This window comes from Sitophilus oryzae, unplaced genomic scaffold (assembly GCF_002938485.1).
Source record: "Sitophilus oryzae breed Bouriz unplaced genomic scaffold, Soryzae_2.0 scaffold_1057_pilon_pilon, whole genome shotgun sequence".
NCBI lineage: Eukaryota > Metazoa > Arthropoda > Insecta > Coleoptera > Curculionidae > Sitophilus > Sitophilus oryzae.
In genome coordinates this window covers 409,823-425,821 of record NW_022145679.1, presented here as the reverse complement: position 1 = coordinate 425,821, position 15,999 = coordinate 409,823, and the positions used below count along the sequence as shown (strand labels likewise).

Genomic DNA, 15,999 nt, shown 5'->3' with positions numbered 1-15,999 from the left:
TTTCGGTGAAACAGGAAGAGACCAAAAACAATTGAATACGTCAATAAATCCTAATTTATGTCATATACCTACTAACATACAAATCTGTTTTTTTTTATCTGAAAAAATAAAAAGTTATAGGGGGTAGCCACTTTTGAGACGACCCGGTATATTAAAAAATATTGTTTCATAATGTAATATCATTTTAAAATTCTTGTATGTTATTTTAGATTCTGAAGATAATTTTAGAATAAACCGGAATATATTTTTAATAAAAACATTATTAATTATTAACAGGGTTATAATTATGATTTTGTTACAATGTAAGTAAGTAAATAATGTAATGTAAGAGAAAAAATTCAGATTTTACATTTTACTAAAATATTATCTAAATAAGCGCCTTTCTACAACAACGCCACTGACTCCCAATGGGTAAATTGAGAGTTGCCTACCGGTCAAAAGTCGTTTCAAGACTTAAATGGATTATTTAAGTCAAATTTCTTGCAAATTTGGCACTGGCGAACCATATTTTATAGTTCTTGAACAGAAAAAGTCAATAAAATAAACACTTAAGCACTACAAGCTAAGAAAATGCGTTAATACAGCCGGGGAGATAGCGGCAACAAAGCTTTACCGCACACGTGCGACACGTACTACAAGGTAATAAATGAATGAATAGGCTCCCTCGCCTCTAATCGGTGTTGTCATATTGTAAAGAACTTATCCTTTTTAAACAGTATCCGACTTATAATTTAGTAGTATAAGGACTATTTAATACATCTCTGGAATATTAAAACCTACTTTATTAAACTGTAGTATTAATATCTCAATATATGTGTATAACAAGAAAAAAAATATTGATAATATTAAAGACGTGACAACATAGGCTGGATGAGGAAGGCTCGGTCGACTGTACTCAGAAGTAAACATGTGTACAAAAAATATTGTCTGTCCGCGTTGAGATGTAAATAGTGTAGTCTATATTTTATTTTAAGTCTATGGTAATACCAGATGTATTAATATCTAGTAATTAAGATATTAATAATAGTGAACAAGAAACGATGATTCGGTGAAGTCGTGGTAAAAGCTTTGGAAAAAAGTTGCTTTTGACGTAATAGTATAAACGTCAAATTGGATCAACATTTTGATAGTCTTAGCAGCGTTTTTTATCTTTTGATTGCTTTTTCAAAATGCCAACAACTTCAACTACTTCAAATAATAAAGGCATTTTGAAAAAGCATTTAAAAGATAAAAAAAACGCTGCTAAGACTATCAAAATGCTGACCTAATATCAATTTAACGTTTATACTATTACGCGAAAAGCAACTTTTTCCAAAGCCTACCATGACTTCACTGAATTATCGTTTCTTGTTCACTATTAATTATTAGATATTAATACATCTGGTATTACGGTATTCTGGTATTTCGTCGATTTTAAAATAAACTAACTGTTTCTATCTTATTTTTTTGTTAGAATGGGCCTAATCAAGAGGGCTACTGATACTCTATTGTAAAAATAAAATAATTAAGGGCTTATTTTTTGGTATTTATTATAATTTTGCTAATATCTTCGGTTTGAAAGAAGATATCAAGATGCGGCTTTCGCTGACTTTTTAAGCTTTTTTTGAAAATTTACTGAAGTATATGAATCTATTATTTATAGTACCATAGTACCCATTATCTAGGCAAAATTCTGTAAAAAATCTATTTTCTTATTTTCCATAGCAGTTGCGCCACCTAGCGGCCATTTTACAAACTTGGAAATAATTTCCAGCAATTTCTCATAGCCCCTCTAGTTATAAATATTTTTTTTTCCGTAAGCCATACGGCTAATACTTTCCGAGATACAGCCCAGATACAGCCGAGAACTATTCTTAGTGGGACACCCGGTATAAACTTGAATATAGTTCATATCAAATAAACTTTTAGTCCCGTGTTTAAGCTTGATCGGCACAGCGCACAGTGCTTCGTCCCATGGACAAAAATCGAAAAAAAAGTTAAAATTTACTAATATCTAAATATGTAATTTTATACTTATAGCAATGTTCAACCATCCTGTATATTATTTTTCATAAACAGCGTTTTTTGTTAGCAAATATTTTCACTAAAAATAAATTTTGCGATCATTATCTTATCAGTGAAAAGAATAACATTCATAGTAGTTCTGTATATTATGGAGTTAAACGGTACGTACTTAATTGAAAGCCACTATAGATATTGTTAAACAAGGTATGTACTTTAAATTTATTTCTAAACTAGTTCTAAGTTCGTGATTGTTTAGTTTTTATTTATTTTTTAAGATGATTCTTAAATGGGTATAAAAATTTTACGTTTTCAAACTTCAAAAAGGCATTTAAAAAAAACATATCAAAACATATCGTATTTATTGAATATTTTTGTTGCGTTATTCATACACTTTTAATTTTTGTATAGTTCACCTGCGTCGGCTTGCGACGAACTTTATTTTATAATACTTTTCAGATGGAGTAAAATTGATAAGCAATGCCGATTTGGTTAATACTTGGCTTGATCATAAGGACAAGAACTCAAAATTATTTGTATTTCAAAAAATGTGTTTTTTATTAGATATTGATGAACCTTCCAGTCAAATGAGACACCACTTGTGCCTTAAAAAGCCCACTATGTTGGAGCGAAACGTCGCATAAAAAAGTTTCCATCTTTCAATTTATTATAAAACCTCATACCCAAGAAAAGGAAAAAATAATATATGGATATGGTCTATTAAAGAGGTAACTATTAACATCTGAACCCCTCATACCAACAAAAAGAACAGTAACAACGCGAAAAGGTAACATATTAGAAAATGATGTACAGAAATATCTTACATGTGAGGATACTTCATCTACCTGCGATTTGGATACTATAAATTTGGAAGATTCTGTCACCAGTGATTCTTCTGAATCAGAGTAGTTACGATCTATGCATTTTGTTGTCCTAAAGTAAATTTATAGTATCTTAAGTTTTTTTTTAATTAAATATAACATTAATGTTTCTGTTTCATTAAAGAAAAACATTTTTATCTTATATTAGGCTTATATTGTAGGAATCATGTTCTAATGATATTTCAATTCTTTTTTGACACAGGGATTTATTTAATACTTACACCGTTTTCATACTATAAATTATTATTTCCTTAGATGGAACACAGCTCCAACATTATTATTATTTATAATTTTTTTTTCATAAACGTGGGACTAAGAACATCATCATTTAGTACAATGAGAGTACTCATCATTTGTGTCAAATAAACCTAGTTTGAATAAATTGCCTACAATAAAAGAGAAGTTTTGCATTTTTGTCCTCTAGAGCCATATGTTCGAAGCACTGTGCAGCGTTGCCCACTTTTGCATATTTTCCATTATTACCGCGTTTCCGTTCTAAATATTCTAATAAAGTTGCGATGAGTTTTTACGGCTATTAAGCTATCTTGTCCAGTTCGTACTAAAACAGGTTCTAAAAAGAACAATGTTCGATTGCAAGGTCTGCTAGTAAACATTTTTAAGCTGAAACTATCAAAACATAATTCATTTAAACCAAAAACTCGTAATACAAAACTAAAATGTCAATACGAATGACAATGTCAGGAAATAAATAAATAAATGCGGCAACTTGACATTTTTTACAGCAGAGCTACCCCTTGAATCCCCAGCGGGAAATTTAAATTCGAGTTAGTCAGCCCTGCGCCGAATATGTCCATGCGGTTGGCAACTAAAAGTTTAATCGGTATATTATATATATTTCAACGTATGAATCATTGCATTTTAAATGTGGTTTTTTATGTCCTATACCTTAGTCGAATAGTTAATATAAATATAAAAAAATTTACTATACATAATGAAGGTAATATGAAATAGAACAATAACAAAAAGTGTGTCACTTACGCCAAGATTAACAAGCAATTCTGCAGGATCAAAATTCTCAAAAAGATTTTTTATAAACTGGACCACTACCAATATAAACAATGACATCCAAATAACCTGTGGTACGTAAGAGTAAAATGTGTATATCTTTTTCAAAATATAATTATTTGTTACATGATAAGGCCATGTTCCAAGAAAAATCATAATTTTTCTTAGAAGAGATATCAAATGTGTATTTTCTCTCATGCTTGTGATATTCTGATTTTCTCAAGGGTGTAACACTGAATAGAAAGAAATTGTTTTCATGTCTTATATATAGCTTAAATACTTATTAAAAATAAACTTATTACTTATTAAAACTAGAAGAAAGTTTTCTAACAAAAAGTAGTTTTATTAAATTGGCATTTGAATAATGTCAAGTTATAAATGCAGTTAAAATGCATATTTTATGTAATTTTGGAAGTTCAAAAAGAAAAAAGTTTTTATAATTGTAACATTTGTAACAAATTGGCTTTTCAGTTATATAATTATCAGTTTTAGTTCGTTATCGACTACTTTCTTCTAAGAAAGGCTTTGTTGTAATAGGAATAATCCCTTAATTATATAGTTACCTAACTTTTTATAATATAATAATAAGTTGACTTTTAAGTAAATGCTCTAATATTTTTCATATTTTATGTTCCAAGAGTATTTTTTAATGTTTTAAACTTTAATAAATGTATTACTGACGTCTTAACAATTTTTAATATTTCAATTCATGATTGTGATATTTTAGAATTTTTCGTCTTGATTTATTAATTTTCTTTTTATACTAAAACTTAAATTTTAAATTTAACTTAACTAGAACAGTCAAATAAGTTTTTAAAAAATGTATTTATTAAAATTTACAAGTTTTAAAATGGCCTCTGCCTTAACAATAACTAATAAAGAAATATATACAAATTGTCTAAGCTGCAGTTTTAAAATATATAAGGGCTACAGTGCTACCAATTAAACTTTTAGGTGGGCGCGATTTTTAAATTCATTGTTGCCAGCCATGGACACATTCGGCGCCTAGCTGACTAACTAAAATTTAAATTTCCCGCTGGAGTTTTAGGTGGTAGCTCTACTGTAAAAAATGTCAAGTTGTCACATTTCTTTATTTATTTATTGACATTGTCATTCGTTTTGAGACTTTAGTTTTGTATTTTCAGTTTTTGGTTTAAATGAATTATGTTAAGCTTAAAAAAAATTACTAGCAGACCTTGCAGTCGAACGTTATTCTTTTTAGAAGTTTTTTTAGTGCGAAGTGGGCACAGGATAGCTTGATAGCCAATGCAAAAAACTCATCACAACTTTATTAGAATATCTTGAACGGGAAAGCGGTAATAATGACCCTTTATGTCCCTTAAGTTCTGTTAAGGAGGTGGGTTTTGTTGATGTAAATAATAATTGTTTATAATATTATTTATAATTTATTTATTTTTGTTTCCTAAAATGTTTTGATTAAAAGAAAATATGCAATTGGACAACGCTGTGCCGGTCAAGCTTAATTGACTAAAAGTTTAATTGGTATGAACCTTGAACTTTATACCGGGTGCGTCTCAAGAGTGGCTCACCCCTATAACTTTTTTTATTTTTTCATTTAAAAAAACGAGATTTGGTATGTTAGTATATGCCATGAATTAGGATTGATTGACGTATTCAATTGTTTTCCGTCACTTCCTGTTTCACCGGAAATGACTACAACTTTTGATTTCTAAATTACACCCTAGGTATTTTTTTACTTTATTCGATAGAAAATAACACTCTGAATAGAATGACATATCATATGTCAACATTTGACATTTTCGCATATAGTTTATTTGAAATTATAACTTGCGGTTCGTAACGAAAATTTGACTCAAAATACCAAGTGTGTGGTATCAAATTATTCGTAAAAAATGCTTTTTCCAAATATGCTAATGAACCACCCTCGTTCCATTTGAAAAAATTGAGATATCATTTAAAATACGATTTGGGCATCTTTTAACCGGCCGGGACAAGACACTATAAACATTAGACGATCAAATCTATTTTTCCAAGGCTCCTTGATTAAGAATTAGTGTTTTTAACATAGCGATAGCACTCTAGATTGAGATTTAAAATACTATTTTTTATTAAGCGAGAATGTCAAAAGTTGACATATGATATTTCATTCTATTCAGAATATCTATTTTCTATCGAATAAAGTGGTACCGAGGTACCGAGGTATCGAGTGGAAAATCCGAGGTAAAGTGGAAAAAATACCGAGGGTGCCATTTAAAAATCAAAACTTGTAGTTATTTCCGGTGAAACAGAAAGTGACCAAAAACAATTGAATACTCAATCAATCCCAATTTATGTCATATACTAACATACCAAATCTCGTTTTTTTATCTGAAAAAATAAAGAAAATAAAGAAGTTATGGGGGTGAGCCTTTGAGACGCACCCGGTATACGACATGAATATAAAATTAGTATTTTTTGGAACCCGCGCCTTCACATCGCAAATATTTATCTCTTTTTAATTATTTCCTGTTCTGTATCTTTTTGGCGCTTCTTTCAAATGTGTAATTTTTGCTACAGCAACGCCACCTTAGTAGTTCCTTCTTTAATGACCTCTTTCCAAATATAGGAGATAATTCTCCTTACCGCTAGCCTCCATATCAACGTTCAATACGTGAATAATTACAAATGCAAAGTTAGGCTTTTCTTAAACTTCCTATGCATTATACAGAAAACACATTTTTAAGTTGACACATTTATTCTATAATATATAGATATTGTGCAATTTCTTAACTAGTTTGCTAAGATCAAACACTATTTCTTGCTATTTTAGGTTCCTATAAAATCAGAATTTAGAAACATTCAAGAACTAATTACATACTAATAGTAGTAGCAACTTCTTTATTATCGAAGTGTAAAGTGTAGTGTAGATATATAATTTCACTCATCTTCTTTGCAGATCCAAGTCCTCAATCTGAATTATTGAAAAAAGCAATGTATGAATACACAGCTCTTATCATCTGAAATTGAAAAATAACTATTTATGTATAGGGCATATTAACTTAAAGTTCATACATTTATAATTTATAATATTATAAATTATATGTTATATAGGATGTTATAGATAAAAAGTGTTGTTGTGTTGTTGAAAAAAAAATACATCGTCAGTCCAAGAAAATATTTTACTTCGTAAATTGTTGAATACTTACAAATAACGCTGTTTCTTTGGTCATAGGACCAAAAGATCCGATGTTCATTGACAATGGCTTTTGAGCTCTGATTATCAAAAATAATAATCGTTTCTTGTATTCATCGTTGAAATGATACCATTCACTGTCGTAAGCAGCTGTAGCTATAGCAGTACTCTAAAAATAGTTAACACAGCTTTGTATTCAATGTAAAAGTCAATTAATAGATACCTACCTGTATTATGATTTCATTTGCTACATGAGTATAGGCCAGAATTTGCAAGAACAATAACGTTACGTAAGGGGTGAATGTTACGCAATATTGAATAGATTGGGCCTGAAACACAACAAACATTAAAGTATTACAGAGTGACGTAGTTTATTTTTTTTCAGTCGAATGTATATCTTTAATCGTCAATCAAAAAAGCAGTTATAATGCCACAAAACCAGCCCAGCTCTAACCAAAGGAAGGTCCCAGCTCTAAGAGCGTCGCATCTGAAATTCAATGAAATTCTAGACTGTCTATTTCACTCTTATAAGTAGCAACGACCATGGTATAAAGAAAAAATAATAATAATTATTAGTTTTGAATTGTTATACAGGGTGAGTCTTAAATAAGTGCAAATATTTTCAGGACTGGTATATCTCGATAAAAGAAACATATTTTCTCTTTATCATTTTTCAAATAAGTCCAAAATAACCGAGTTATTTAAGTTTGAAAATTAAAAAAAAATCATTTTATTTTGGAAAAATTTTGAGAGCCACCGCCTTTTTTCTGTATGTGCATCCCTTTTAGTGCCGTAACCAAGCTGTAACTATGGTAATATCAGAGATTAAGAAATTATACCGTGGGAAAATTTGCGGTGAACAGGCACTTCTAAAAAGTTTTCAAAAAATATACTGGGAAATTTAAAAGAAAATGCACGATGCTCAACATCTTTTTTGCGAAAAAAAACCTCATAGACGTGTTCCTGGGATCGAAATATACCACCCCTGAAAATATATGCCCTTATTTAAGACTCACCCTGTATAGTTTCTTAATGTGTTCTTTAGTGATAAATAAAATCTGTAAATTAAATAGGATTTTAAATTATCCACACGGAACCTAGTAAAAACGTAATAATAAGAAATAATTTGTTAATTTTAAATATATCATTCAAATATAACAAAAAATAAAATATAATTTGGAAAATTTTTACACACTCATTGCCTTATTTTGTTTGTCATTAAAATATCTTCTTGTATCAATTAGATATTAGTTTATTATCTATAATAGATAAATCATTCAACTTTTTACCTTGGTTATTTCAGCTGCAATCAGTGCACAGTTTATAGAAGTTGTACTGAATTCCGAGAGAGAGATATTTTTTATTGATTTATTCAAATCAATTATAAAGCTAAAAATCAAAATATATCAGGTTAATATGAGTTATACTAAAGACATTCTTAGAATTTTTTTATTATTTCTAATAAATAATACAATATGACAAAAAAAACGGCGTCAATGATGACGTTGAAATGAACATCGCTGTCATTTTATTTGTAAAATTATACAGGGTGTCCCAGAAATAAGCGCAAGTATTTTAACTGGTAGTATAGTTCAACCCCAGAAACACGCCCATGAGTTTTTTTTTTGAATTTTTTGGATTTTTTTAGTTTTTAGTTAAAAACAGAATTTCTTGATAATATGGCAACATAGGTATTAGGTTAAATTTACAAGAAAGGAAAGATCCAGTGGTTCTCAAAATTTTAGCAAAAAATCATTTTTTTTTTGGAAATTTTCAAAGTAAGATAACTCCGTTATTTTGGACTTATTTCAAAAACGATACAGAGAAAATATATTTTTTTATCGAGATCTACCACCCCTTAAAATACTTGCACTTATTTCTGGGACACCCTGTATAGCTAACAAAAGCTAAGTGGGCCCCGTTTATTTTTCGATCAAACAGTAGTTTGATCTTATTATTAATAAGATCATACCACCCTTGGTAAATATAACAGACTGCGGCTACCGGAGGCATAAACAACTAGTGGAAGAGAATCGTTGGACGGTTTTATAAATCTATTAATATAAATGCCTCCGAAACACGTCTCAAATACGGCAGTTTTTGCTAAATATATAAAATAATGCCACACATTTTTTTAAGAAGTATAATGTAGAAGCAAAGATATTTAAACTCAAGAGATACAATTGTTTACCTTTTTCCTTCATCGGCCATTATTCTATCCTTATTTTCGCATCTCTCTTACAACGAAAACATTTGCCAGATTTACCTGTATATTGGTATTAGTATTCGATTAAATACCACAACCAATTATTAAGTAATAAATAATTTCGTTATATTTCTATAATATATCAAGTACATTAATTTGCTAACGTCAATTTTTTCATTTAATGCTTAACTGCTTAACTATTTTAAATTTTATAATGGAATAAAAATATCAGGATCGTGTTTCTTTTAATAATCAAAAGCAGTTTGGCAACGTCAGTTTTAGAAATATGCCGGCGTAGTACAACGGATTTCGAGGACGAATGAAAATTCCTAGATTCTCCTGTTGCGATGTTGCTATGCTGCCGATCAAGCTCCGTATTCTTTATTTGCAGTGTTATAGTATTTTTGCGTTATTTTGTGGACATTAATTTGAAAATATGGTGCATTCATGTATTGTGTACAAGAGAGTCTATCATTTAAATCCAAATTTAACTTTTCACCGGTAAATAAAAATAAGTATGGTTAGGTATATTATTATATCCTCTTCTCTGTAGATCAGAGGCGGGCCTAGACATAAAATATAGCAGATTTCTAAATTATATTTATTTTTAGGTTTATTTTTTAAATTGTATATTCATTAATTTATTATGTTTTTTAAATTATATATTTATTAATTAAATTATTTGTAGAAAAAAGGTACATGGTACGTACTAATTAATAATAACTTAATAACAATTTCTGTTTCCCTTTTAAGAAAGGGTATTGAATAAGTATAATCTAGGTACCCACTTGGGTTTGACAAATCATTACCTACCTTTTTTGAAAATTTTATTGGGGTGTACCAAAAATGGAATTTTGCGGCCTTACTTTTTTGTTGCCGTAACAATTTAATACGGCTTTTGTTTTAAATTTTGGTTGCTATAATGTAAATGGACATCTTTTGACATACATATAATTAATGTACTTATTAGATGAATTTTATGACGACTACATTTTGTTGTACTTTTACATTTTATTGTATTGAAATTCTTTGCACATACACTTTTTATTATTTATAAAAAATATGAATTTTCCTTTGTAAACAAGAGAAAAAAAACTAAATATTTTTTAAGACTAAGGGAAGAACCGTTTACTAAACAATCGCCATTTTATTTTATTTGTGATTTTCTAAAATTATCGCTAGACTTTTTTGATGACTGTATTATAATATCAAATAATTTTGTTGTATAGATTTGTAATAATTTCATTTAATGACATTCATTTATCGAATTTTAACTACAGCGCAGACTCCCTATTTGTTCTCATTGTTTCACTACGTTGACCATGATCATTCGACTAGGCAAGTGCATTATTTTAAAATTCCTCAACACCGAACAGCTATATTCCAAAGATTTTTGGAATAGTCAGTTTCATAGCGCCACATTTGTGGAATAATATTTCTAATAACTTTAAATTTCAATCCTTTACAGATTATAAAAAACAAATTAAAAATCATTTACTAAATTCATAACAATAAATCATTTAAAAAATTATAATTTCTTCGACTGATTTGTGAGGTTCTTGTTCTTCTGATATGCCCGTCATTGGTTGCTGTTCCGGTTACACTGTTTCGTTATGCCTCTCTGCTTATCTCCGCTCATCCCTGATAAAATTATATTTTCACTTTTTTTATCTAATTTTATTTTTTTTAATTCTGTTTATTTCTATAATTTAATTTATTTCTATTTTGTTTTTGGGGTCGCACCACTCTGGTACTTTGTGTCATTGTATCGGTTTTTGAATCGCGGTGCGATCCCTTTAGACACACATTTTAGTAGTTGTAAAATTCATATAGGTATATAATAAATATAGATATAATAATAAAGTTTTTATCAAAAATATGTGAAGTCTACAAATATTAGTTTTTGGTAAAATATTGTGTTACTAGGTTAAAATAACTATTTTATTTTGTTATTTGCTAATAGAGGGGAAAAAAGTTAAATAAAACACTAAATCACCACAATACACCAAAACACTTTTACTTTTACACTGGACGCGCGTTTCGCTAACCATGTTAGCATCATCAGCAGATGATTATAAACTGTAGAATAGAGGGAGTCTCATTCACCGGAGATGAACAAGGTTTGGAACAAGATATTGAAACTGCATTTACTAATACACCCAAAGTTTGATATATTATTTAATAAAATAAAGTAAAAAACGCTTATTGATTTTTTTAATCGTTATTCTTATGTGAAAAGCCATCTTATAATAAAAAGTTATGCCGGTTTTTATTTATTTCGCTATTCTCCCTCAACTTATTTTTTTCCTATTAATATCCTCCCTCAACTTTTTGCAATGCGACAAATATGTAAGTGTTATTATTATTTTTTTAAATTTATTAAACAATTATTTTAATTTCCTTAAAATACTGTCGGTCGATCGGCACGCCACTGGAAATTGACCTCAACCGTCTAAGTGCGTCTAATCTTTGTAAACTTCTACATTGTTGCCGTTGCGCCGATACCCTATTCCCTTCTATGTCCATTTTCTCTCACACTCGTTGATTTTTGCAAACCAATGTGTGATGAAGGTTTAGAGCGTTTTATAAATGGATCGTTGTATCTCCCGAGTTTTAATATCTTTGTGTAGAAGTAATATACAGATTGTTAACTGGGCGGTTACTTAGTGGGGAACAGAATGGCAATACTGCCTACATTCCAAATGAGTACTAAGCTAAGCTGCCGACTCGTCCCGTCGCGTCGCGCGTCGTCTCTCGACGAACGGGCCGAGGTTGCCATATTTCAACCATAAAGCTATTGCCGCCTGTAATAAACAAATTAACAACCTGTATGGAAGTAGTAATATAGAAGTACCGTATGATCGAAAAAAAAACGGCGTCAGCGATGGCTATGAAATGAAGATCGCTGTCATTTTATATGTACATTTATATGGGAAATATCGTCGACCGTCATTTCCCAAGCAACTGGACGCCTTTTTTTCGATCATACGGTATAATGCCGCCGGTGACAGTATTTTTTTGTATACACTAACAATACCGCCGGCAGTTGTTTAACTAGTGCGTAAATATGTATAACCATTACTGCAATCAAAACTATACCCGATTAAATTTTGATGTCTCCTGATAAAATCATTCAACATACGAACAGCATCTTTATCGTATGTAGCTTCGATAGATTTATTTATCCGCTTAATCTCGATTTGGTACAGCCTTAACTTTGTTCCCGCATAATACATTAGTGTGGTTGCAACAACAAATGAACCATTGATTGCCGCAACAGCATATATTATACAAACAAAATTCGTAATATAATATATCATCTGAAATAACAGAAATATTCAAAATTAGATCTTAATTATTCTTTGGAAAAATAAAATTATAGAAAATGTAAAATCTCTGTGTATAAAAGATACTAACCAAATGCAGTTCTGGCTGAGGAAAATATATATCATACAATTCTGGGATTTCTAAACTTTCATTGTTAGCTTTGTGTATTTTATTAATTTTAATATTAAAATATACTCCTAATATAAAAAAGAGAAAAGAAGAGGCCACTGATATCCAAACAGCGATACTCATCTAAAAGAAAAATGTGGCTTTCAAATTAAATTAACTAAATCTTCAGGTTTTACATATTTGATTTTTTTTTAGTTAAGATTATTTCCATCTCAGGACCATATCAAACCACATAAAATATAAAAATCAAAGATGTCAGTCCTATTGCAAGTCATGGTTTAGTGGAATTGAAAATTCGGATTTGTGCTATTTCATTTAATTAATTAAAAAATAAATTAAATGGTGTATTTTCAGAATCAGTTGGAACAGAGGCTGGCTTGAGATTCAGTGAAAGTAGTTGAATAAAAATGATTTAAAATAGATTCATATTAACATTGCATTAAAAAGAACATCTAAACAAAAAATCTGTCACATCGGAATATCAGTTGATAGGCTTACCAACATACCACATTAACCAAGGCTTACAATATCGGGTGCGTCTCAAAAGTGAGGTGTCTCAAAAGTCAAAAGGTGCGTCTCTTTTTTCAGATAAAAAAAACAAAATTTATTATATTAGTATATGACATAAATTAGGATTGATTGACGTATTTAATTGTTTTCGGTCACTTCCTGTTTCACCGGAAATGTCTACAACTTTTGATTTTTAAACGGCACCCTTAGTATATTTTTACCTTATTCGATAGAAAATGACAATCTAGATAGAATTTTTAACTATATATAAACTTTTGACATTTTCGCAAATTATGTAATTGAAATTGTAACATGCGGTTCATATCAATTTGACTCGAAATACCAAGTGTGTGATACCAAATTATTCGTAAAAAAATGCTTTTCCCATTTATGCTAATGAGCCACCCTCGTTCTATTTGAAAAAAATGAGATATCCCCCCTCTGTATCCGCCACTGGCTGTGATTACGTGTATTTATTTACAAATTACTGTCATTCTTATACCTTACTAATTTACGTTAAAATTGCATATAATTAAGTAATTAATAACCGGAAACGGAAATAAAAATGAAGCCATCATGTCAACCTATGGTCAACCTGTCAATTGGAAAATTAGTTCTCCAGACGACAACGAAGGCTTTCGGTGGCGTATCGTGTTTCCACGATTTAACACAGAGTTGACACTTCTTTGTAGTTAATTATTTTATGTTTTTTTCTCCTGAAATAGAAAGTGACCGAAAACAATTGTTTATGCCATATATTATCATACCAAATCTCGTTTTTTGTGTGAAAAATAAAAAATAAAAAACTTATAGTGGTGCCTTTTCAGACGCACCACATAGATAATAAAATAAAAATAGATATTTTTAATTTTTTTTTTTTTTTTTTTTTTTTTTTTTTTATTTGTTTCATATAACATTTTATCAACTCATCATCACCTGATTTTAGTAACTCGCTCTCTTCGTCCATGATTATTTTAAACTTATAATATACCTTATTTCTTGCACAAATAATGAGACGAAGTGTGATTTTAGCGCCATCAATTAAAATGGTGTATTTTAAGAATCAGTTGGAACAGAGGCTGGCTTGAGATTCGGTGAAAGTAGTTGAATAAAAATGATTTAAAATAGATTCATATTAACATTGCATTAAAAAGAACATCTAAACAAAAAATCTGTCACATCGGAATATCAGTTGATAGGCTTACCAACATACCACATTTACCAAGGCTTACAATATCGGGTGCGTCTCAAAAGTGAGGTGTCTCAAAAGTCAAAAGGTGCGTCTCTTTTTTCAGATAAAAAAAACGAAATTTAGTATGTTAGTATATGACATAAATTAGAATTGATTGACGTATTCAATTGTTTCCGGTCACTTCCTGTTTCACCGGAAATGTCTACAACTTTTGATTTTTAAACGGCACCCTTGGTATATTTTTACCTTATTCGATAGAAAATGACAATCTGGATAGAATTTTTAACTATATATAAACTTTTGACATTTTCGCAAACGATTTAATTGAAATTGTAACATGCGGTTCATATAAATTTGACTGGAAATACCAAGTATGTGGTACCAAATTATTCGTAAAAAAATGCTTTTCCCAAATATGCTAATGAGCTACCCTCGTTCTATTTGAAAAAAATGAGATATGATTAAAAATACGATTTGGTTTGGGCAAAGATTTGGACATCTTTTAAATGACCAGGATATGACACTAAAAACATTAATAATGACCATAAAATCTATTTTTCCGATGCTTCTTCATTAAAAATTAGTATTTTGAACACAGTCATGGACTCTAGATTGAAATTTAAAATACAATTTTTTTAAGCGAAAATGTCAAAAGTTGGCATAGGATATGTCATTCTATTTAGAGTGTCATTATATATTATTATTTATATATCATCGAATAATGCAAAAAAATACCAATGGTGCCAGTTGTAGTTTTTTCCAGGGGGGTGACAGTGAAATAGGAAAATTGGAAACAGTCATTAGTGTCATTCCTGTTATCTCCTGACGACAAGTATGGCCGCCTAGACACGGACAGCAATGTTTCCATAGACAAACAGAAAAATTAAAAGACTGCCAGAAGACATACGACGCGCAGGCAAATGTTCCTGTAGCGCATCGACGCAAGTGCCGAAATACGTCCATCTAGCTATCTGTGTTTCGACACTAGTCCGTTAGTCTTAGCATATTCAGAAAGAACACGCTAACCTCCAGCGTTGCCAATTTGTGGGAATTCCCCAAATTTGGGGAATCCGGAGCCGATTGGGAATTTTGTGAGGATTTTAGCAATAGGGGGCGAAAATAAGGGGAGTTTCAACATTTTATTGCTGATTGAAAATGGCGTAAAATTTTAGCTTTAAAAAACGGAGCGGGACGATATATCTTTCCCAACTTAAAAATTATAATCTGCTTTTTACTTGTGCTTCCCTTTGCAAATGCTTCAGTTGAAAGAAAATTTAGTGACCTCAAATTATTTAATGACTACTAGGGAAGGGATTAAAAAACAAGGAGGTAATTTACAGGTTAATCTCTCTAACATATATAATAAATATTGTATTTTTATTAAAATTATTTTTTTTTGTTAAAATAATCATATGGGGAATTTTTGGTGAATCGGGACATTTTCTCCCCAAATTGGCGAATTTAATTTAGATTTTTGGGTAGTCTAGAAAATTGACATTGGCAACGCCGCTAACCTCATTCTTTTGTTTGTTGTTTGTTCAAAAGCGGCACGCGGCGTAGTACAAGGCTTGAT

The 15,999-nt window shown here is 30.1% G+C and overlaps 1 protein-coding gene across 1 annotated transcript; it reads right to left on the bottom strand.

Moving 5' to 3' along the window:
- Positions 1–6,756: 6,756 nt before the first annotated feature.
- On the bottom strand, positions 6,757–9,273 carry LOC115875353 (odorant receptor 30a-like). Its single transcript, XM_030890784.1, has 5 exons — positions 9,254–9,273; positions 8,352–8,451; positions 7,290–7,391; positions 7,076–7,231; positions 6,757–6,886 (listed from the first exon to the last, which is right to left on the bottom strand). Exons 1-5 carry the CDS (start codon positions 9,271–9,273, stop codon positions 6,836–6,838), a joined length of 429 nt encoding a protein of 142 aa, XP_030746644.1. The 3' UTR covers positions 6,757–6,835.
- Between the last annotated feature and the right edge of the window lie 6,726 nt (positions 9,274–15,999).